Raw genomic sequence first — 25,217 nt, 5'->3', positions numbered from 1 at the left:
AATGAAATATAGTTTTCGAAATCATGATGTTGTTTTGTTAAATATTTATTGTCCTTTATTTCCTCATGTAGCTTAGATCATTAGCTCTTCCATTCACAGTATTGGAGTGGACACTTCCTACGGCACCACGACCAGTTCAAAATGGACTCTCTAAGCAATCGTCATTTCCCACCAAAGCGAATGCCTCTGGGGCCTCCGCATCAGCTTCTCCTATACATGCATCTACCTCAGATACTAGTAAGAGTTTTTTCAGCTGTTATTCTTAGGGTTTGTTCAACGCTATGAAGTTATTTACATGATGGGATTTTAAGAAGTTGTTCAAATATGTTCTAACTTAGTAGTTGCTCTAATTTTGCAGAGACAACAAGCTCTGAAGGATCTGTTGAGGACACCTCAGAAAGTTTTGCGTTTGCACTTGCCAATGGTGCTCTTGGAGTTTTTGAGGTTCAAGGGCGAAGGATCAGGGACTTTAGGTATTTTAGTTTTGCAATGAATATTCAGTGATGGATTTTGCTTAATTGTGTGTTAGCGTTCAGTTATTCAATATTACCTCCCAACCATATCATTAGATCTCAAGTATCAATGGATTATAAGAGAAACTAATCAATCATTACAGTAGAAGCAATAATTAATATCATTATTATTATTAAAGATTAAAGGTTGCTAGAAGCATAAATTAATTGTGATAAAGGAAATAAACTAAGTCTTAATTTCTTCTACCTTGCATTACCATGAACCTAACTGAAGCATAAAGAAACGTGGTTAGCTATCTATCAATTGTTTTATAAGCACAATCCTCGTGGATATAATTAGAGTCATGTTTCTTAGGTTCTTCGGCATACCAAGCCTACTCATAAAGCTGGAATATTAAACCTACACCAATATCTAAAAAGAGGAGTTCCATAAAGGGGTGAACTTTTGCACCGATTCATCTAGGGGGGTGGGTATGCTGTCATCTATGATGGAGGAGGTACGACTGTAGTCATTTATAATAATGGACCCGAGGGGAAGGAAAAAATAGTAATGAAATCTAATGAAGAATTTACTTGCATTGAAATCTTGAGTAACAAAAAAATTTATCGGTCGAAATTTTACCAACCTTACCAACCTGATTTGGACTAAACCAAATCTGAAATTTCTAGACCCAGAGAAAGACGAATCCCATTAAGAAACTTGAACTTGAATGGAACTTGAATTGCATCAATCAAAACTAATGGTTACACTTGCATTAATAAAAAGAAGTAAACAACCAAAACAACTAATTGAATTACATGTAAACTTGAAAGTTGGACATTGAATCTAAAACTTGAAATCCACAAAGCATGCAAAGAAGGAGAAGAAATTGTAACCCTAAGTCTACAACGCGAGGGGTATCTATAGAGGTTGGTGAAGGTAGTAAAAATAAGGAAAGATAATAAAAATAATAGTAATAATGATGATGATGATAGTGGAAGGGGATGGATATATATATGGAAACAAAGATAGGAGAGAAAGTGGGGTTTAAAATGGAAAGAGAGAGAAAGAGAGTTAAGGAAAGAAAAATAAAAGAAAAAAATTTGAAATCTGATAACATGGAAGTGATGTTTTTTTGGGGGGGGGGGGGGGAATGGAAGAGAAATGAAAAGTAAAGAAATATAATAGTGGTTAGCCTTTTCTGTGGGCTTTCAAACTTTCCTTCCTACTACTCCAAGATAGCTTCCAAGAAGAGAGACTGGCTACTGGCTTGCAACCGTTGGACAGCTACTGGATTCTCTCTCAGGAAAAGGAATTCTTCCTTGATTGAAGCAGCTAGACAGTAAGATGAACTTGCAAAGAGAAGAGCAGATATGAGAAGAGCAAGGTCTTGACTGAATTGCTTGCATGGGCAGAAAGACCGAGGGCAAGATTCTTCCATGGCCAGAGACAGAGCAGCCAGTCTATGCTTTATAGAAAGTATTGCCTGTCGGCGATTGCTCTCAGATGGAACGAATTAGATGAGAGAGGAGAGGCTACTACATCTTAATGAGATAGCTCTTTGTATACCCTTAGGGAAGTTAAGAGGGAAAGCTTTTATTCAACTAGTAGGACGGCTGCTAGCATGGGTGATCAAAGCAATATCCTTCCCTGCACTCACTCTGTCTTATTCAAGACTTTTGCTCGTAGGTCAGTCTATTCGCTATTCGACTTCCCTCCCTTCCCTTCGCCATAATCTTCTGTGCGTGGCTATCAAATCCTGATGTGCCATTAGTTCGAAAATAGGATAGCACTTATTCCGACTAAACCTTCTATCCCCTTCGAGAGTACTGGTACTAGACAACTACCCTTGCGTTGACTCCTTTGGCTCGCTTTTTAGGCTAATAGTGGAATCAAAGTTTTCCATCTAAAGAAAGGCATAGGGATATCACATAGCTCTTTAATAATACTACCTCCTATCCTTCATTGACAGGAATGCCTACTGTCTTGCACTAAGACTCACAAACGCACTGATTTGATTAGGCAGACTGGCTACTACCTTGCTTTCGACCCCATGCCCTACTAGGATTTAGAAAGCCTCCTTCATCTACGGCTTACAGTTCACTAAGATCACTCTGACCTTTTCTCTTCTAGCCTGACTTACTTCTATTATTCTATTTACCAAGAAGCGAAATTAGAGTTAGGAGACCAAGCATTGAAAGAAAAGGATTGGATTGGATGGAAGAAAGAGGAAAACAAGATAGGGAAATGGAACTAGACCTGGAAAGGAACTTCAATCAATCAAACTAAAACAGAACTTGAGGCTAAGCCCATATTCGATAAAAAATGATTTTCTGATTGTAGAATCGGATGAGTTGTTTAGAAAAAACCTCGGCTTGACTAGTAGAGTTGGTCTTTCTCAATCGAAGTAGTGGTTTCTCGCTTTGTTCCTTCCTTATACCTAGAAAGATTATTTTTTTCTTGACTCGTTGAAGGGGAGCGGTGAGGAGGGTCCCTTCACTTATTGAGTGGTCTTTGGTTCGCAACAAGGTAGCCATAGGGGAAAGGGACACACACCTATACCTATGGGTGGATCTAATCCATGGCTAGCATGGGTGTCAAGCATCTAATCCGTTTTGGTAATGTGGAATTGATCAACAATCGGATTAGGGATAAGTACATGACGAAGAATGACAAGCGCTTAAGCAATACAAGAGTTTGATTAACTCTATGATCGCCTTCAGTCCTTCAACATAAAGTATGTGCCAAGCTTTTACAAGGCTGCTTCCTTGAAAGCCATCACTATCACTGCTTTTGCCTTGAAGGAATAAGAGAAAGATTTTCGATTTGCTTGCTTTTCAGTTGGTATGGTGCACGAGCCATCGGTCACAGAGTAGATCCGCAAGTATTTGAATCTTATGATCAGGTTGATTCATGCAGCATGAGGCTGGTCCTAGATCAGTTTGGTCTTACTACGGGATCCTCGCAGACACTTTAACTTGATACAAGTGAAAAAGGGCAAATGAGAACTCTTTGTTTAAGGAGGGCCTCCCTAATTGATCAAAGGGGTAATCGTTGATGCTTGAATCCTCAGAATAGCACAAGAAAGAGTCCCCTTGGAATGAAAGAGATTGACAGGCACCATATCAATCACGAATAACGGCTAGAAGGGATGTGACGTCGGGCATACCCAAGCGGATCCTCTTTAGGAGAGCGAGAGGGATGAAATCAAAGAGGATGGAAGAGGGTTGGTGGACAGAGTCAAAGGGGACCGACCTATCATAAACGACAACATTTGACCAGGTAAACATAATGGCTAACGGCGGGATAAGAGTCGTTCTCAGGCTTGTTTCCGAGTAACATAAAGGCGCCTAAGGTATAACAGGGCAGTCAAGGTATGCTGGTGGGCATAGAGGTTTTGTAGTCGTTATCGGTAGGAGTGAGTTACACTTCTCTAAGGTGGGTGGGCAATGAGTAATGAAATCAGATCCCCTGTCAAGTAGGTTTCATAATCTCTAATGTATAGTGTTGTTATTCGCTCAGTGAAGTAGAAAGCAACTTAATAATGGTTCGCATTGAATTCATTTAGTAGGTCGCCTTCTTGTTCAAGCCGGAAGATCAGGTACATAAGTTTATGTTCAGTGTTAAGAAAGGTGGGCGGTGGATGTGTGGGTAGTTAGTTTGAACTTTCCGCCTGCCAGCAATAAGTCAAAAAGATGTCCACCTCCTCCGCACGTATAAGAGAAAGGGGCTGGTACACAGTTGTTGTTCTAACGACTACAAGTATAATCCAACATTATAAGGAGGGGTGCGAAAGCACAAAAAGGAAGTGAAGTAGATTAGTGTTCCTTTGCCTGAGACTATATGTCTTGTTATGTTGGAGCCAACATGGGGATGGGAGTCAAATCAATGTTAGGGGAAGGTAAAATCAGTAGTAGATCGGGCCCTGGATGCAATTATCGTCACGGTTACCCGTAAATGTTCTACACTATGCTTGGCTCGCGACAAGACTTTGACGAGATGATGAAAGAAATGAAATCAAACTCGTGAAGAGTGGTCACCAAAGCGCAGAACACCCTTTATCAACCTGCACGCTTAAGAAAAGGAAGGGCTTTATTAAAATAAAGAAAGGTCTCCAAAGACGAAAAGATTGAGTTATAGCATCCGTGTGGTCGTGGGGTGCCCATGATAGGCGGGGCAAAACTTGTCTCAACCTTTGAAGGGCTCGTACCTTCATGCCCTATTTGTGTCGACATCGACGCTGCGTCAAAGGGAAACTGGGGACCCCGATCAGTCTACGATCTAGTAGGGTACTATAGGAGCCACATTCCTGCCGGCAGAACAGCGATCTTCCTCCTTGATCTGACTTTGAGCGCCCCCCTCTCTGAGTGGTAATACACGAAAAAAATCAGGTGAGGTGAGTTGAGCCCTAGTGAGGCTTCTCTTCATTCCCCAATGTAGGATGATGTAGAACACCATAACAAAGCCTTTCTTCACAACAAGACTTTCCATAAAGTCTGATTTGATATTGTTGAAAGGCTTGGGCTGCGCTCGTGGCGGCGCGCCTTAGAAAGTCTTGCAGATGCATAGTTGGCCTTTGAAGGTCCAACTATTACGCATCTCTGGTTGCCTCACCAAGGAGTACTACATGGGGATATACCTTGTGACTAAGTGGATAAGGATGATGTCACGGAAAGTGGGGTGGTTATCCACAACGCTCTATTTGAAATGTTTGTGCGGTGGCCCTCATGCGAGTACGGGAGGTCGGTTTGATAAAGACTGACCGGAGGAATCCGATAGCCCTAACTAGAGGAGCAAAGCGTCTTTTAGGGGCATGTTGAAAGACGAGATTATATCCATCTAGTCCTTGTTTGGCTTTCCTAAATAGTGTCACTCAAAAGTCAGTGCTTTGAATCGAACGTACGCTCGTTGAATAGAGGAAAACCGTAGGGTTTGAAGGTTGCTCTTGTCCACGCCGGACTGCTCTAAGGCCTAATCAGGGATCAAGTCCATTCTCTCTGTACCGATAATAGCGTAAGCTTTTAGCTGGGAATTAGGCAGAAGTTCGGTTAGCTGGACCAAAATCACTTAACTAGAGGGGCATTGTTTTTTTGTTTGCCCCTTGACTCTTTCTATTGAAAGACTCGAGAGTCGTTGTGTTCAGTCAGGGGACAACTTTCATAATCACTCTTAGTCTTAGCGACAGAACTTCACTCGTTGGTTCAACAAAAAGAGTACTTTTTATTCGTAAATAAGGAGTAGTTCTTCGTGTCCTGGTGGAAGCCATTCAATCGTCATCTGATAGAGGCTCGTGAATCATGTGCCTTTGAATAGGTTAAGGGGAAAGAGAAAAGAGCTTTGCCAAAAGGCTACATACGCGAGAGGCGCGAGCGAATGAATTCGATTCAATCCAAAGGGTAGGGATCTATAGGTAGAGAAGATATTCCAGGAAAATGAAACTATGCCCATGGAAGAGAAGAAAATGACAGAAATGATCCAAGAAGGGTAGGTAGGCGGGGAAGGCTAAGCAATCATCTTGTAGGGAATTTTCTAACAATCACCAATGGGCTTCCTTTTTATCAAGCCAACAAGTCCCATTTCTGACTAGCTCGCATATCCTGGTTCTCAAAATCCCCCATCCGCGGACTCATTCGAGGCGGAGTCACTCGCTGAATAAATAGAGAATTGTTGTCAACGTCCGCACCTAAATCTGTTGATCCAGCTCTTGAATTCCTGGCACCTTCTCAATTCAGGCTTAGCCCCCCCTTTCTTTTCCTCAGGCTCAGTATAGGAGTTCCAATCTCCAGCTAAACACCAAGGCTGCCCAATGTGAGCTGAGACTTTAGCCAAATCCTGCCAAAGATTCTTTCTTCTGCTCTCCTGGGGAATAGCATAAACAGCAGTGAAATGGAATGAACTTACATTTTGAAAGGTCATGAAAGTGTGTAAGAACTGGTGATGAGGGACAAGAGCCTCAACCTCTACCTCCTCCTCCTGCCATAAGACCCAAATTCCACCTGAGAAAGCCTCACTCTCTACTCTCACTGACTTGGAGAACCATCCGCGAGGCTTTTTCCTTCTTCTTAGGTTGGATGATATGCTTTTGTAGCGATTGAATGCTTTCTGGGTCTATCAGCATTAGCCTAGAATCGTATCAGGAGGGGCCATTGCCCTTTCCTCTAGTGAATCTACCTTCTCTCCCGCATCAAGTACTGATTTTTCTCTTACGTCTACTTCGGTCTGTGCTTTGGAAAAAAGAAAAGAAAAGAAAGAAAAGAAAAGAAAAGAAAAGAAAAGAAAGAAAAGAAAAGTAAAGAAAGAAAGTGGGAAGAGAGAGAAAGAGAATTTAGGAATAAATAAAAATATAATAAAATAAAATATTTCATAAAATCTTAGGATACTCTGAAAAAATCAGGAGGTACTAATCTTTGACTATTTTGTGGGCCCCATGTGTCCACTCGGATTTTTTTTCTTCTTTTCTCTCTCCCGCAAATACATCAAAATAAACCTAAGCCCTTGATTGTAAATAGTTTCCTTCGAATGATTGATTTAGCCTAGACTTGCATTTCAATCCACTTTCAGCCCATCATACTTAGAATTGGACTCGCTTTGCAATTGAAAAATTAAATTGGACCTTTTTACTTATAAAATTGCATGTATCGCATCTGGTAATCGAGAATATCTCGTACATTCCGAAGAAATCCTAAACCCGGTGAACACAACATAAAACCTAAGGCAACTCTATTTTAATCTTGTAAACTGTATGCTTTATGCTCTAAGATTCTATGCATAAATGTGCTCATCAAATACTAATTTAGAAACTGATGAAACTATGAAAGTAAATAAACTATAATAAATCTTCAGTCTTCTGAAGCTATGGACCCCAAAAATCTTAAAAGATTATTTCCAAAGAATGACAAAGGTTGATCTATGAATCTGTTCACGTGAATTGCATTCATTTTAGATGTCCAGCAATACAGACAGTTAACCTTATGACCTAAGGGATTGATCAAAAGTGAACTAGCCATATTTTTCTTAACCTTCTTTATTGTATTTCTTGTTAAACAGCTTAACATCAGTGTCTCTCACATAAGAGCAATAGTAACTATCAAAATTTCCCTTTGCCACATGCAATTATAGGTGAACCATTAAGGAACCTTTATTGATCCATATTGGCCATGAAGATTATCTGTATCTATGTTTCCATTCTAATTCCCATTGGAGAAATACACAATATGGAAATACTATAACAAAGTTCCCACATATGTACATAGTTTTGGACAAATAAACAGTACTAGAAAGCAGTTGCATGTAAAAAGAATAAATGTGACAAGCACAGAGCATTAAATTCCAATTAATTATTTATTCTCATTATATATGGTTTGATTGGCACACATAATTTCATTGTATCCAATAGTGTAATGGGTGGTTATGAATGGTAAGCTAAGTTCCTACTATTAATCTATGCTCGTAGGTTTATTACCAAGTAATACACAAGGTTATCAATGACATGAACTCATGTAGGGTTGTTCAATGGCTTTGTGTCTTCTTAATTTGGTTGCTGGGTTATAAAGACGTAGGGATGCTTGTCAGAATGAAGATCTCATTCTAATAACTCTCTGTTCTCTAGGCTCAGTGATCTTATTTTAGGCAGGACTTTTTGTCAACCATAAGGTCTTATTCTAATTTTATATAATTTGCTTCAGTAAATTGTCTCTCCAATTAGTTCTCTTTTATTTTATATGTTTTACTGCTGCCTAGTATCCATTATCTGTTCGTAACACAGATCAGTATCTTATTATCTATTGTGTTAATTGTTCCATTGATTGTTCAAACATTCATCCCTTGGATTATTTTGGTTTGGTTTTATCCTTTTACACGAACTTGGTTTGTTTCCAGACCAAAGTGGCCTTCATCCTCGTTTGTTTCATCAGATGGATTAGTTACTGCAATGGCCTACCGCCTTCCCCATGTGGTATGTATCACGTATTTCGGGAAGTTCCAATTTTCCTGCTCCAAACATTGCTTTGAGAGTACTGATTGAATTATTTCGCAGGTCATGGGGGACAGGTTGGGGAACATAAGATGGTGGGATGTAACCACTGGGTTCTCATCTTCATTTAATACACGTAGAGAAGGAATTCGAAGAATCAAATTTTCTCCTGTTGTTGCTGGAGACTCTAGCCGGGGACGCATTGCTGTGTTATTTTATGACAACACATTCACTATATTTGATCTTGTGAGTGCGTGAAATTTTATGTTCATACCAGGTTATTTAGGCATTAAAAGTTTATTGGCTGCTTTCTTGTTTTTTAAGTAACTCCAAGCTGGAGAGGTTGCTTTTAGAATTTGTCCATGTAATGACTTGGTTTTCTTGGAACTTCTATCTCGTTTGGTTCTCTTCATGAAATTTTTAATAGAATAATGCAAATTCCAAATGCAGGATTATTACAAATAATATCCTGGAGACAATTCTACCCTTTGTTCTTAGATTTTCAACAACTCTTTCTACACTAGCACTTCTCAAACTTTAATATTAAATGACCTGTGTATAGAAAACAAATCAAGATAATATAGGCTTGTAAAATTGGTTTATTACAATATCATTGTTTGTTGAAACAGAGTAAAAACCTATTTCTCACAATTTTGCTGGCCGATGTCGATTTGTTCTTTTGTTTGGAGCTTGGTTACTCTACCAAAATTCGAATGGAAATGTTTCTTGTAAACCTCCAGTCATTTGCATTGCTAACAACCGTGTGTCTTATGAGAGGGTGTCAAACATTGAATTAGATTGTCATTTCATTCAATATGCAGTACTGAGGAAATTAATTTTTAATCCATATGTTGGTTGACGTTATCAACTTGGGAATTTGTTTATGAGGGTTTCTGTTTTGAAATATATGTCTTCAAGGGTGGTTTAGGATGGCATGACTGATACCTATACTCCAGTTTGTGGGAAGTTTTAAATGCTAGTCTTGATTCTATTGCAATTATATTTAATTCCTTCTCTGTTTTTTTTTTGGGATTCTGTTTTGTGTATTCCTTTTTTTTGGGGGGGGGGTTGAATCTGTGTTGCATGCTTTCGTATTTGTGTTTGTTGGGATGAGATAAATTAATTTAAGATTACAATTAGCCCCAGAAAACTCAGAAATTCAAATTAGAAACAAGGACAAATTAGAAGCTTAGGGTTCTAAGCCAACCAAAGTTGCAAAACCTAATCAACCTTGGGACTTGAAGCTTGTAAGTAGGTGAAACTCTGTTGCAAGCTTCATATGATTCCAATATCATGGCTGTGTGATATGACCTAATCACCAAATGTGTAGCTAGGTGTCTATAGGCCAAAATAGCTGATAGATTGAACCTGAATTTAGATGAATGGAGAGATGATTCTCTGGAAGCTATGCTGCAAATTTGGTTGAATTCTGAAGTTGAAATGTAAGTTATGAAGATGGACAGAAATTAGAAATTCTATGAGTCTGACGAAAATCCAGTGTTTGAGTGGATGGAAGTGGATCAAAAGAAGGGATTGCCATTTGAAATGGAAGGCTACTAAACTCAGCAGGATTTGTGATATGGAGGGCCAGAGGGGGAAGAAGGTTCATCCACAGTTACTCTGCGGTAAACCCATGGTTGGTCAGCCCATTGGCCCAAGCGGTTGGTTCACAAACCAGCCCTCGTACTATGAGTTCCTCTTATATATTTCTTGCCAATCAACATGGCCTCTATATCATATAGAGGCATTTTAGTTACTGCTGCAGTTACTCTTAATTCAGTTTCTTGTATACTTGATTTTCTTAGATTCAGATCACTGAATATTTCTGGAATCTATTGAGCGAGTGGGGGAAATGATGCTGGATCACTGTTTGTTGCTCATTACATATTTATGAAAGCAGTCAACTGATTTTAAATCTGCACATGTTTCCTATTCACAGGATACACCAGATCCATTGGCCAACTCCCTTTTGCAACCTCAATTTCCTGGAACTCTTGTATTGGAACTCGATTGGTTGCCTTTGCGAAGGGATAAAAATGAGCCACTGGTTCTATGCATTGCTGGAGCAGATAGCAGTTTTCGCCTTATTGAGGTTAATATGTATGTGATAATTGAAAGTTTCTTTTAGAGTAGCTTTTTCTTTCTTTATTTTTTATAGTAGCGGCTTGAGGATTGAATTGATGATAATTATGAGGTACTTCTCCCCCCCCCCCCCCCAACTGAGCTATCATTTATTTGAGTTGAATTCATAATTGTTCGAATTGTATAATTTCCAATTACTAGCATCGGCAACCGACCCAAAGAAATTTGACTATAATTCAATTCGTGTCGATCATAAGTAGATCCTTGGGAATTCTTGATTGGCACCGAGCTAACCATAGCTCAAAGTCGGATCTCTTTGGTTAATAAGATTCGAAAAGTTTATTGATCCCCAAGGGTGCAAATCCATGATAGGCATATAGAAATTATTGTACGTCAAATAACATTTCATGATAATTATGAGGTGCTTCCTACCAAAAAAATAAAAATAATAATTATGAGGTACTGGTTTTTTTTGGCAACTGAGCTATCCCCTTAGGGTTTCATTTATGAGTAGTTACTCAATCCTTTGTTTTCATTCCTGATAAAAAAAAATCAGTTTGCTCATTAAAAATGCATATCAAGGTTGTATTTCTGATTCTGTAGTTTGCAAACAGCAACAACCAGCTTTGTCCCAACTAAATGGGTTCGGCTACATGGATTCTTGCCTTCCAATCAGCTCTTTTTGCGGCCAATGTAGATCAAAGACCTAAGCTATGGATATCCTCTCTCCACTTCTCTTAATGTTACTTAGGTCTACCCCTAGCTCTTCTAGTTCTTTCAATTCGGATTAAATCACTTTTTCACACATGGGCATTTATAGGCCTTCGTTGAATGTGGATGTACCACCTCAACGACTTTCTCATATCTTATTACTTATCGGAGCTACTCCCAGACCAGCTGTTGTGTGATGATTCCTTATCTTATCCTTCCTAGTTTTGCCGCTCATTGATCTTAGCATCTTTATTTCTACTACACTGAGGTTATCTATGTGATGCTTTTTAACAGCCCAACAATCTGCACCTTACATCATAGCTAGTTGTACGACAATACTATAGAATTTTCTTTGAGCTTTAAAGGCATACGTCGATCACACGGGACCCTGACGCACCTTTACACTTCTTCCGCCCTATTTTAATTCTTTGGGAAACATCATCCTTTATAATACTTCTTTTATTTTTTATAATTGAACCAAGATACCTAAAATATTCACTTTGAGGAATCTCCTTCTCATCAAGTTTCACCACCTCATCATCTGCCCGATCATGATTAAAGTTCTAAACTAGATATTCTTTCTTCTTTTTACTTATTTTAAAACCTTTTGATTCGAAAGTTTCTCTCCGTGATTTTAACTTGATATCAATCCCTACTTGTGTCTCACCAAGGAGCCTCATCTTCAATGTTTTTGGTTAATTCATCCATTATAAGCACAAATAAAATTGGGCTTAAAGTGGATCCTTGATGTAGCCCGACTGTAATTGGGAGTTGACCAATTTGAACTCCCACTGATCTTACACTTGTTACTGAACCATCATACTCATCTTTAACTATGTCCACGTATTTACTTGTAATATTTCTTTCTCCAGTACCTACCAAATTAAGGGTCTGGGGACTTTATCATAAGCTTTTTATTCTGTTACATGCATTTGCAAGAAGCTTATTGATATAGGTTATTATATATTATTACAATATAACAACTGAGCTTTGTTCCATCTATATAGGTTATTATATCATTATGGTTGCTCAGTGTCGATTAGAAAATTAAATTTTGCTTCAGTAATTTTATATTTAACTTTGATGCCTTAAGTATGTAGCATCATGTGAAGCAAAGTAAAAGTTAATGTTCATCCATCATGTTAAATTTTGTGATTAGTCTTGATGTGCATGGTTACTGTTGTGATATTATGAAGCTTAATTGAGTTCCTCTCAATGTCTTGCAACCAACAAATCTTTATCTGATGGAAGAAGTCATCAAGTTCAAGGCATGAACCAGAATTGAAATCCTCAACAGATAACTTTATCAAGAGGAGGAATCCCAATGTGTGACTCCACTTAGGTGGGTCCATGGCACTAGCAATTGTGGGATCAGGCACTTCCCTAGGTTGATCCATTTCTGGGGCATCTCGATCCATCGCGAACTATTGCACATCCTCCTCTTCATCTGAATCATTTTGCAAAATATTAGCCAACTCTGTTTGTTCTAGATGGAAGAAGTCTTCCATATCTTCACTTATCTGTATGAGCCTTAATCCAATGTTGTAATGAACATACACGAATTACTCCAGTCACTTGCTCCACAACTCATTATGCCTCTTGCTATGTATCAAAGGGAATGTGCTCCAATTCTGCTTTCATTCAGAGGATTAACGTCTGTGCCTCTGTTGTAGCAGCCAAATGACTATTCTTCTCAAATTTGGTGCACTTATGCTATACAGTACCCATCTGTCAGCTTCATAACAAAATATAAACTAATATTAGGATCTTGAAGTCCATGACTGGTTATATGAGTAGTCAGGTAGTTGATTGTTTGCTTGTGCTTAAGATACTTACAAAATTCTCCCCTTTGCCACGCTGAAATTGCTGCGGCCCTAGCAAAACTTTTGGATGCATTTCTGAACCCTTTCATCTATAGACCCATGTTTCAAACTAGGACTAGCCGACAAGGTTGAAGGTACTTATAAATATGTTAGAAATAAGAATGTAGCAGATCCTTTTGAATATTACCCAACCTTATCCCTGGCAGAAATCACTATTTGCCTTACCATCACAACTCATCTCAGTTGGGCTGAAAACTGAGACATCTTCGTTGAATTTGGGAATTTCAACTGAGATGCTTGTAACAACTATTGCTTCCAATAGAGCTGATTGGATGGTAATGATACATGCAGCTGGACCTATTTAACTGGGATAAGGGTGAGTTGATTGAGCTGTATTGTATCCATAGATCTAAACAATAATTTGTGACTGGTATTAGATGGCTACCTTTTCTACCAGCAGAAGAATTGAATGCTTAATTTATCAAAACATTGCTTCCTAATATCAGAACAATTTATTAGTTTGCCAGATAAAGCATCACCTTTTTGATATATATAACATCGAGCCTAAGTTTGACTTGTAAAATTATACCAGTCATCAGTAAAGCCAAATAGTGAGTCTATTAGATAAAAGTAACCATGTAGCATAGATTCAAACTTTTCCCCACCCTCTCTCATCGCCTCCCCATGGAAACATTCTTTCGCCCAGTATCTCACATGAAATAAGATAATAAAAATCAGTAAGTTTTTAACTTCTTACTTTGTAATAATATAAATTGCAAAGAGACATTGATGATTATAATATAGCATGATCTTTTGAGAAATGCAAATTAATGATTTTTTATTTAAAAAAAGGTAGAATTTCAACCTCAAGACATTAATGAACATAATAATTAAATGCACTAGCGGACAAATTTGACCTCAGAAAAGAATCTAAATTATCTGTTTTTGATAACAGTTTGGGTAATTTTTGCATGTAGGAATTAGGATAATTTTTTTTTTTTGTTGAAAGTAAATGGACAAATCTGGCCTTATTTATTTCAAAGAGATGATGATAATGATCCTATATTTTTATTTTATGAGGATCCAAAAACAAATCTGAATTTACAATTTTCTCATAAAAAGAGGGTAGAATTTTCAACCTCGAATTAATGGCATTAATGAACAGTGGAACACTATCGTAATCAAATATACAACAGACAAATTTGACCTCATGAAAATTCTAAATTCTTTGTTCGTAATAACACTGTGGATAGTCTTTGCAGGTACGAATTAGGATAATTTTCTCTGCCAAAAGATTTGGCACAAAAGTAAATATACAAATTTGGACTTCCAAAGCAAAACTAGATTCTGTATTTGTAATAATTTGTTGGTAGTTTTTGCATATCGGAAATAGGATTGTTTTGTCCACATGAAAGATTTGCCAAAACTTGAGTATGTACATCTGTATAATAGTAATAATGTGAAAGATTTGCCACAACTTGAGTATTTACTTTTGTATAACAGTAAAAATATATATAGGATACTCAAATAATTAGGTTTGACACCTACTTTTTGTGCAGTAGTGACAGAAAATCTGGCTTAACTTCTCAGCAAAGGACTATTAAAGAAAGATATAGGCCAATGCCTATATGCTGTCCCACTCTACTTCTTACACCACATTCGTTGGTAACTTCCTGCACCCTTTGATACTATATCGCATTGTATCAGTGATTCTAATTATTAATCATGTTTATATGTTCTGACAAGAGTTGAATATATATGTATATGCTGATGATGTAGCTAGTAGGGCCAAGAGTTGGTGCATTAGAATTGGTCTCGATTTAAGCCACCTGGGCTGTCCGAGATTACATTAATTAGGTTCTTCATGCAGTTATTAAAGCATACCTTCGTGTCTCAGATGTCTGTGCTTTAAGTCTCAGAGCTAGGACATTTTTCTTTTATCTTTAAGATAAATTACAATAACGGTGGGCCTTGTTGTGATGTTATGGTTGTTCGTTGTGATTAAAGGGTCACTGGTTCGAGTTTGGAAATTAGCCTCTCTGAGAAAGCGAGGGTAGTCTATGGCCATCCACAGACCCTCAATGACAGGGAGCCTTGTGCCCTGTGTATGCCCTTGTTTATTTCCAGGATAAATTACTGATCTTTCTTGCTGGTGCAGTCCTTGTCATCCAGTTCGAACTGTCCAGAGAATCCATCCAGTTCAAACTGTCAGAACAATCTGATCATTCAGATTGTATGGTCTGTTAATTGGTTTACACTCTTGACTGGAGCTTGGTGGTCCAAGTGGTCTTACATTCCAAAAGCCCATTCCAAACAAAGCACCTATTAATCTTTTACAGTTAACCTACTAATTAAACTTCATTTCACCTATTGGTCTTAATCCTAAAGAAATGTGCATGATCTTATCAAACCCTGAAATTTTAGCCACATAAATCGCTTATTGGATTTTACTGCATGCCATTGTTTTACCTTTGTTGTGCAGGCACTAAGAATGATCTTGCAGTTGGGTGTGAAGCCCTCTTGGTTTGATAAATGCAGTGTAACTAAAGATGCAATGCCGTATCAAATTCCCGTAGCGGCCTCATCTTCTGCAGACCTTCGGAGTTACATGATTGAGACAGATCTCCCACCTGTAGGTGACTCTGTGGTGCCAGAATTGCTTCTCAAAGTTTTAGAACCATACAGAAGAGAAGGTAAGGTTATACCTTTTTTACCACCTACTGAATCGTCTCTCGAGTTTTCCAGCAGCTTGATGTCAACTATTTTATCATATTCTTATATTTACTTCAACTTCTTCGTCTACATTTTTTGTTGTTGTTGGGGTGTTTGTAAGGCTGCATACTTGATGATGAGAGAGTCAGGCTATATGCTGCTGTAGTAAATAAAGGTGCGGCAGCCAGATTTGCCTTTGCTGCTGCGGTCTTTGGCGAGTTGTGTGAGGCACTCTTCTGGTTACAGTTACCCCGTGCCCTTTCCCATTCAGTGAGTAGACTAAATAAGAAACATAATAAGAAAGTTTCAGTATCTACTTCAGCACCAGTTCCGGAGCATGAAGGTGCATCTATGCTAAATAGGGTAACATCTACTGGAAACTCAACTGCTGGGAGTGAGAAGAGGGATAGCATTGTAAGTGTAATTTATTTCAGGTTGTTACAAATTCATTCTTAGGTGTTTGAGTCACTTAATGTCAAAAGCTAAAGTTCCTTGGCATTCCTTAAAATTAATGCTGTATATTCCTCATAGCTATTACTCCATTTTCTATGTTCTAAGATGGGCATTGTGACTGTTCTCTGCAGAGTTATGGTCGACTTAAGTTGATGGCTTTTGAGCAAGAAGATTTGTGGGAAAGCGCTAATGAGCGTATTCCATGGCATGAGAAATTGGAAGGAGTAGAGGCCATCCAGAACCGTGTACATGAGTAAGCCTTACTTTCCCCTTCCATTATGTCTCCCTCTCTTTTGCAACCATGTTTTAGCTCGAGGGATGGGACTGTTATTTATAGTCGTACAACTGAAGTCCAAATTTGAAATAGTGACATAAACTAGAACTGCGTCCACACTCCTATGATTCTCAGCCGTGGGTTGTGCTTTTCACGAAATAAAAGACTGAAGTTAAAATACACTTGTAAAAGACTTATAAAACCCTAAAATGACTCTTTATCCTTGACTTAAAGTCATGTGGAATTACTAAACTGCTGATGTATCCTGCCCCAGGCAGCCTGGAAGAGCCAAAAGAGGTCCCAACAGAAATAGGAGCCAAACCCCCGGGGAGAGGGGGGGGGGGTTGAACCAGTCCAGGGGCAAATTGGTCATTTTCACCCCTGGTTTGAGTCTTAGATGGATTGAGTCCAGCTAAAATTTTGAAGTTTAATTCTGTTTTTTTTGGAGTGCTAGTTTGGTAAGTAATTCAGTTGAAAGATAGATTGTTTGTTAGTTGTTGGTTATGATAAGGTTGTTAGTTGGTTAGGATAGGGTTCCTTATCTTGAGGGACTTTATCTCTTAGGGTTGGTTTTATTAGTAATTGAGTCCTTACTTAGTAAGTATTTGTTAACTTAAGGTCCAAATTTTGTGGTAGGTTGGATCTTTATTAGTTAGGGAGTCCTTAATGAAGTCAATATGGGTTTTGAAGGCTATAAATAGCCTAATCGTTGGGTGTAATAGGCAGTTTTTGATTAATGAATCTTATTGAGTTGACAATTGGCTTGAGAAAGTTGTCGGATTCTTTGGGTGGTCTGCGGCTGGGTTTGTGTCATTGTTTCTGAATTTCGAGATCTTTATCTTCTCTTCCAAGCACTCAACTGCAAGTTCTAGCTAGTTTTGTGAGTTACTAGTAAGTACGGAAGTCCCCTACCCCTCCCCTACCTCCCTCAGCCATTGCCAAACACCCTCCTGCCCCTCCTGCTGTTTCAGCCCTAAACCTACCCCTCTCTAACCACCGTAGCCCTCCCGCTCTTCTTCTTCCCTGCGATACAGCATACCCCGTCCCCTGTTCTACCTTTATTCCTAGCCTCCTGAGACCCCCCCCCTTCACCATTCCCTGGGATCGCCCTAAGCTCTAGACCTTAGTCCTATAAGTAATTGCCCAATCAGCCAGACTTGCACTAATCCAGAATTTTCTGCAACTCATCTTCTTCATTAGGATGTTCTGAAGAATTTCCGAAACCCTAAACTAATCAATTTAAAACCTAAATCCCGAAGTCCAGCAATCATTTGCTGGAATTTCTTGGGCTAACCCTAAGTCTAGGGAATTTACCTAGTTACCCCTAACCCTAGAACCAGGTTACGTTATTGGTTTCAGAGCCAGTGGTTCCAGCAACTGCTAAAGAACTTCAGACCTCCATGGATAATCCAAAACTAGGACAGTGGCTGGAGCAGATTCTTGCACAACTGACTGATATGAACAACAGGATTACAAGCCTAGAACAAGGAAGAACTGCAGAGCCAGAAAGCACTCCACCTCACCCCCTGGACTTAATTCTCAAGTCCATTTCCTCCAATGTGATCTAGAGACAGAAATGACTACGCCAGAGAGTCCTGCTGTGAGAGCCAAGAGTTTGACAGGTACGATCCAGATGGTAGGCAACGAAGACAGCAACCCACAACACAACAATCCTTTGAAGACTATATGAGAGCCTACTTTACTGGTGGCCAAGAGCAAAGAAGGGGACCAGACAATCACAAAGTAAGGCTCGAATTGAAAGAGTTCAATGGGTCCCTTGACCTGCAGGTTTTCTATGACTGGAGGGCAGCCCTTGAAGACTATTTCGAATGTATAACCTATCAGAGGAGAGAATGATGTAGCTGGCCAAGACCAAACTGATTGGTGCAGCCAGAGAGTGGTGTGCACCAGGGCAAGAGAACTCTACCTAGAAGATAAAGAACCAGTTACCTGGAACCAGATGAGAAGAGAATTGACAAACATGTTTCTCCCAGGACACTACAAGGGTAGATTCCCAGAACAGTTCCACACCCTAAAATAAGCTAACATATCAGTTTTAGAGTACGTTCAATAGTTTGACACATTGGTTTCGAGGACGGGTAGTAGGGAGAGCCCACTGCAGTCCATAACTAGGTTCAAATTTGGGCTAAAGCCAGACATCTGACTGGCCTTGGGGGTGACCAACATTATTGATTTGGGGCATCTATTTGACAAAGTCCTAAGGGCCTAAACCTTGTTGGCCCAAAAGAAGCAACCCTATTAGGATGCTAGTAGAGATCCAACAAGCACTATGCCTCCTACCGCTACTACTACCAAACCTAGTGCTCAACCACCTAAGACATATGTTAGGAGAAGTTTCCCCACTATCATCAACCCTAGGGGATTCTATTATTGTCATGAGAAGGGTCATCATGCCAGGGATTGTCACAAAAAATAGGACTTTAGTATTTGACTCCAACCAACAAGAATAGGAGGAAGTAGTATATGCCCCACTTAAGGAAGAGTCAGAGACTCAGACACACCATGCTTATAAGAGTTGATAAGACCAAACCACCTCAATGTAATGGTTGAGATCTTAGTGTCAGATACTAAACTAAAAGGCTGGAAGAGAAATAGCATATTATATACCAAGGTCAAAATTGGCAAACTCCCAGCCTAAGACGACTGTTGACAGTGGCAGTAGTGTTAACGTAGTTTCATAAGACTTTGTTAAATATACATGACTTAAGATTGAGAGACACCCTCAACCGTACGAGGTAGCCCTCCTGAACAGTGCAAGAGTGAAGGATTGCACCACATGCTTAGTGCTAGTAAGTCTTCACTTATGCTTAGAAGAAGTTTGGTGCAATGTTGTTCCTATGAAGCTATAGGTTAATCTTTCTATTCATATTTATAGATGGGAGAAAGATCCTTACCTGGATTTGTTTTTCCCAATATAGAAAGATCTGCAGCGGAAGTAGTTTGGATCACGTCCTCGTTCCTCCACGAAATCATCACCGGTAAATTTTCACAATCATCCGGAAAGGGAATAGAATCCACAACCCAAATGCCGTGTGGATGGATGAAAAATGAGACCAAAAACAAGGAGAATAAGAACCTTAGAAAACTTTCTTCGTCCTTTCTACGTTTCTTGAAGAGAGAGAGTGCGAGAGAGCCGTTTTTTAGAAACTCACGAATTTGTAATTGTGTTGTATATAAGTTGCGGCGGTTACCTAAATATGTAACCCTATATTTTGTAACCGCCCAAAGTTGAGTTTCCACTTTTTCCCTTGAGCATATTATTATTAATAAATGCCAACATCTCCCATTTGCACTCTGTCACAGTGTGTCCCAGATATACATGTATATCCCAGATACACATGTATATCCCAGATATACACATTTTGGTCTCTCTACAATATGTATCCTAGATACATAGACCACTTGTGTCCCAGACACCAACAACCACAAGTCATACTGGCAATGGGTTGTGCGACTAGTGATATACTTGCATTTGTGAGCCCCAAACTAGAAACCTTCCCAGAAGGCCAGAATGGTAGCATCACTCAAAGAAACATTAGTATACCATAGTGTCCTAGGTTTATTCAAATTCACTAGACAAAAAATATCTCGATCCCTCTGAGAGATCACCTTTTTGTTCTTAAAATGTTCACTACTATAACAAATACAGTTGGCACCAGCAAACACTTTTAGGGTGCAGTTGAATCAAACCTTTCCTTTCACCCCAGACCACCACTACACTTGGGATTGACTCCTTTCCCGGTAATGCCCCTTTAGGTCGAATCAATTATGACCATAGGTAACACCCTAAAGTAGCCACATCAACCCTTCGTTTCATGATGTCGTCAAAAGTCACTAAGGACACTAATGGACCATAAAGTCCAGGACTCACACAATGAAAGGAGAAGGGATCCATCATCTCATTTCAAATGATCGCTAAACACACATAGTATGATATACATGCTATGGTGGAGCATTCTATACACTATAGAACATATGTCTCTCCCAACCCCATATAGGTCTTAGTCTAGTCGCAATCTCTTGCGCCTAACCCGAGTTTCTTTATAGTTGAAAGAGGATCTTATCTTTTAGAGTTTGTTTTTATTTGGAAGCTGTTTTGTTGAGTATCCTAAAAGGATTCCAATCTAAGGGTTGTGTTTTATTGTAATTTGATTCCTTTTTAGGTGTGGTAGTCTAGTGTTGGGAACCTCATCTACTAAGGATTCCCAACCCCAACCAGGGTCTTTTATTTTAGGCTATAAATAGCCTCATCTTGCACTGTAATTTTCAGCTTGACTTTATGAATGAAAATTGATTGAAAAATTGATTGTGGAGTCGTGGGAGCCCTAGGGGTGACCGGCAGCTGGTTTTGCCATTGTTTCTGCACCTTCGAGTTCTTCATCTTCTTCTTCAAGCATTCAAGCAACTGTTCCAGCAAACCTTCTTTGCATACAAGTAAGTATAGAGGCCTTCCCGACCCCTTCCCTCTCATGCGCAACCATTCCCAGCCCCCATCCCTAGTGCTGCACCAAACCAGCAGCACCCCCATATCCCGCAAGGTCTGGAAACTCTCCCACTTTCTGTTTGAGGCCTATAGGTACCCTTCCCAACCTCCTACGACTCCATAGTCCCTCTCCCCAACCTGTCCGGCCACTACAATTCCCCTAGAACCTCTCCAACCCCTTTGGTTGTTTGTTTTGATAAAGAAACCAGAATTTTTTTCATATTTTCTTGTGCTCAATATAAGCTTCCTAGTTCCTGAAACCTTGCTCTCTGTTATCAATCAGACCCCACTAGTGCTGGTTCCTATCTAGAAGATCCGGATAGACCTAACCCAAACCCTGGCTTGTGAAATGTTTGTGTAATGTCTATATTGATGATTCTAAGTCTGATTAAGTATTCTAAGCATGAGATCAAGTGGATATTGATGAATCTTCGATTTTTTATTGTTTTGAATTTTCGGATTTTCAGGATGGTTAACCTAAGGAACTGTAACACTGGTACAAGCCGTAGTGAAAGGGTACCAAATGGATCTGTACTGATGGTGTCACTTGGAGATTAGACTCCTATGATTGGCCAGATTGCTAATGATCTCCCTGGTGGGAAATTTCTAGGACATTGCCAACATCATGGGTAATATCTTGCAGTAGCAAGCTACCTAGTTCAACCAGATGATGACAAGTTTTATGACCTTGCATAATGAGACCCGCACTGTTGCACATGGAAGAAATCCTCAAGCCGCTGTGCCGAATGCTGAAAGATTGGCAGGAACTCCCCATACCAGACTGATGGAGAGCTTCCTTAAGTTGCAAGTGCCAACTTTCACTGGAGTTTCGATGGACATTCTGTTTCCAAATAAGTGGTTGTGGGAATTAGAGAAAGCTTTTCGGAATCTGTAGTGCTCTGAAGCACATAAGATTTTGGTTGCTAAGCAGAAACTCTAGCATAAAGATGATGCCTGATGGAACTCCACCTATCCTATTCTTGAAGATTTGCATTCTGGTGTTGTCACTTGGGAAATATTTAAAGAAACATTTTGTAAGAACAATTTCCCGGAAGTTGTGAAAGATGCAAAGGAAGCCGAGTTCATGGGTCTTGCTTAAGGACCTTTTTCTGTGGTGGAGTACCAGCAAAAGTTTGAAGAACTCTTCTTCTTTGCCCCTGATTCGATGAAACCAAACCGAGCTAAGGCAAAGAAGTTCTTCAAGGGATTGCGACCTACAATCAGAGCTTACTTCACTGTTCTTCTCATGGTAAAAAATTCGAGGGAAACTCAAGTTTCGACCGGGTGAAAATGGGAAACTTGGGAAATTTCGAGGAAACCGAGGACTTTTCCTTACAAGTTTCGACAGGTTTTAGAGAGTATTTTGGGGTGGGATCTTGTATTTAAGCTAATTAGAGTATAAAGAATGCATTTGTTGTATTTTGCTAAAAAAAATTAATGTAAATATGTCATTCAATGTACATAACATCAATGTAAAGTTGCCCAAAAAGTACATTATAAACTTAACTAGTTAAGCACATAACATTCAATATATAATTTCTAACTTCAAAATAGTTGACAATAAAAGGAAAATACAACTTAGTGTTAAGAGGAGTTTCAAGAGTGAATTCATCTTGTGAGTTGAGTAGTACCATGCCTGTAACATCCTCTCCTCCAACCAACAAACATAGACATCCCATGACATTTTATGCCTATGGTTGTCAAGTTAATCGACAACTGTAACTTTATGAGTCTGGTCATCAATATGCTTAAGATAACCAACCTGAGGGAATACGCACTTTGGATAGGGAAGTCCTGATGGAGGGGGTATTTGTCGTGGGTATTTGGGGAAACATGAAATAAACAAAAAAATTGAAAATTTGGGAAAGCTACAAAATTTACAGGAAAAAGTCCCAAGTTTCCACAAAATTTCCCAGGTTTCCATGAAATTTCCCAAGTTTCCCAAGAAATTTGGGATTTTTTTTCCTCATAAAGCAGCTGGTCCAACTGGGTTTAACCAAGTTTTGACAGGTTTCAAGGTTTCAAAAAGTTTCGACGAAATTTTTCCTCATCGAAATTGAGGACTTTTTTTCGGTCCTCATGAGTTTCGTTTCGCATTTTCCAAAATGGGAAATTTTGTTCTATGGTTCTTCCTATAGAGAGCTATGCTCAGATTGTGCAGAACTCGAAGAAGTTGGAAGAAGCTAAGAAAGAAAGTGCTCGTGTGCGGAGACCGTGGCAGAATAAAAACCTTGGTTTGGTTGATAGATCTGACAAAAGATTCACTAGACCTACACCCTACCCTACTCCTACTTTTCAGCCTAGGAGTGTAAGACAGAGTTTAAGATATGCACATGCCAGACAACAAAGCCAGTTCAATGGGAACAAACAAGCAATAAATGTTCCAGCTGCTAGGCCGGTGTATGCGAATCCCTGACTAGTGATTTAGAAGCCTCCGATGGCAGTGCCTCCAATTATGCCAAAGGATCCCGTTTGCTTTTTCTGTAAGCAAACTGGACACTTTGCCCGTACTTGCCCCCGGAAGACAAATCAGCCGCTTGCCCAATAGCGAAGAGTGCTCCAGCCCCTCTTCTAGAAGAGTGTTCAGTATATCTGGTACTGAACAAGATGGGAACCATGATGTTGTGATAGGTACATTACTAGTCGATTCTATACCTGCATTTGTATTATTTGATACGGGTGCATCTCATTCGTTCATCTCATCTGCATTTGTTAGAAAGACTGACTTGACACCCAAGAACTTTTCTAGTTATTTGATGATTAGTACCCTTACTAGAGATAAGAAGAAATTAATATAAGAATAGATCAATTGAAATAGTAAGAGTGATCACCAACCTTAAGGAAGAAGATTCGCAAAGGATCTTACAAAATTTAAGTGCGAAGGCTTGAGAGAGGCTTCCCACGTTCACTGGAGGCTTTTAAACAAAGTGGGGCTGAAAACCACAAAGTTCTATTAAATAGAGCATAAAAAACCTAAAAATTCCGGACTTGACACATAAGCCCCTGCTTGTGGGTCGCTTAGCCTTATCGACCCAGGCTGACAGCAAGCCCAAAACAAGGAATTGAAGCTCCAAACCTTAGAATTTTCAATGGGGCTTCTCCCAACTCAACAAGTGACTTACCTAGCATTGAGGGACCTTCAAAACATGTCCAACAAGGCTTCAAGTCCAACAACCAAGCTCTTCATCTTCAAGGTCCAGTTTATTCTCCAATACAGACAAGGTTTCCAAGTAGGGAACTCTATCATGAATCTCCATCGGTTTTGGAACAAACACCATGTCTTCCATTGAGATGGCCCACAATTGCCTTCTTCCTTCACTTCGGGTCTTCGGACCTACAAACAAATGGGTTTTCGGGCTAGGGTTTGGCTGGATTTCACATTCTCCCCCCCTCCCTGTAAAAGAAATTTCGTCCTTGAAATTGAAAGTGGTACCTGGGTTTCCAAAGAGATTGGGAAACTTCTCTTTCATCTCTTCTTCCTTCTCCTAAGAAGCTTCTTCAGTGGTGTGATTCTTCTACCAAATCTTTACCAAGGGAATGGCTAGATTCCGCAACTGTTTGTCCTTTTAGTCTAGGATTTCGGCCGGCTCTTCATTATAAGAAAGATTAGCACTAAGTCCTTCAGGTTCTCGCTGTAGTATGTGTTTTGGATTCTCTATATATTGCTGAAGCATCGATATATAGAACACATTATGAACTCCAGCAAGAGACGGATGGCCAAACGGTATGCAACAGGTCCAACCTTCTTAAGAATCTCATAAGGTCCGATGAACCAAGGGCTAAGTTTTTCTTTAACATTGAATCTCATTACATCTTTCATAGGTGACACTTTCAGGAAAACTTTCTCCCCAACTTGAAATTACAAATCGGTTATTCTCTTATCCGCATAAGATTTCTGCCTTAATTGGGCCGATTTGATCATTTCTCTTATCATGTCCACCATAGAACTTGTAGCTTCAATCAATCACGGACCTAACACTTTCCTTTCACCAGTCTCAGTTCAATACAAGGGTGTCCTACAAGTGTTTCCATACAAAAACTTTGAATGGAGCAATGCCTTCTTTTTGTTGCTTGATAACTGTTGTTATAGGCAAACTCAACCAAAGCTAAGTGTTCATCCCAATTGCCACCCATATCCACAATGCAAGATCTAAGCATATCTTCAAAAATCTGAATTGTCCGCTCAGATTGTCCATCAGTTTGTGGATGATGAGCAGTACTCAAGTTTAAATG

General features: G+C 39.4%; 1 protein-coding gene across 2 annotated transcripts in view; it reads left to right on the top strand.

Moving 5' to 3' along the window:
• LOC149007470 (uncharacterized) overlaps window positions 1-25,217 on the top strand; it is a 114,859-nt gene that overhangs the window by 33,750 nt on the left and 55,892 nt on the right. For both annotated transcript variants that reach the window (XM_089164538.1, XM_089164537.1), the window contains exons 7-15: window positions 72-237; window positions 359-473; window positions 8,332-8,407; window positions 8,489-8,671; window positions 10,365-10,525; window positions 14,601-14,706; window positions 15,524-15,734; window positions 15,875-16,167; window positions 16,338-16,459. In XM_089164538.1, the coding sequence (XP_089020664.1) occupies window positions 72-237; window positions 359-473; window positions 8,332-8,407; window positions 8,489-8,671; window positions 10,365-10,525; window positions 14,601-14,706; window positions 15,524-15,734; window positions 15,875-16,167; window positions 16,338-16,459 (1,433 nt within the window). The remainder of the gene's footprint in view (window positions 1-71; window positions 238-358; window positions 474-8,331; window positions 8,408-8,488; window positions 8,672-10,364; window positions 10,526-14,600; window positions 14,707-15,523; window positions 15,735-15,874; window positions 16,168-16,337; window positions 16,460-25,217) is intronic.

Source organism: Hakea prostrata, chromosome 8, assembly GCF_041222555.1.
Source record: "Hakea prostrata isolate BN-2017 chromosome 8, UWA_Hpros_2, whole genome shotgun sequence".
NCBI lineage: Eukaryota > Viridiplantae > Streptophyta > Magnoliopsida > Proteales > Proteaceae > Hakea > Hakea prostrata.
Note: the sequence above shows the minus strand (reverse complement) of the source record. Positions and strands in the feature narration are given on the sequence as shown.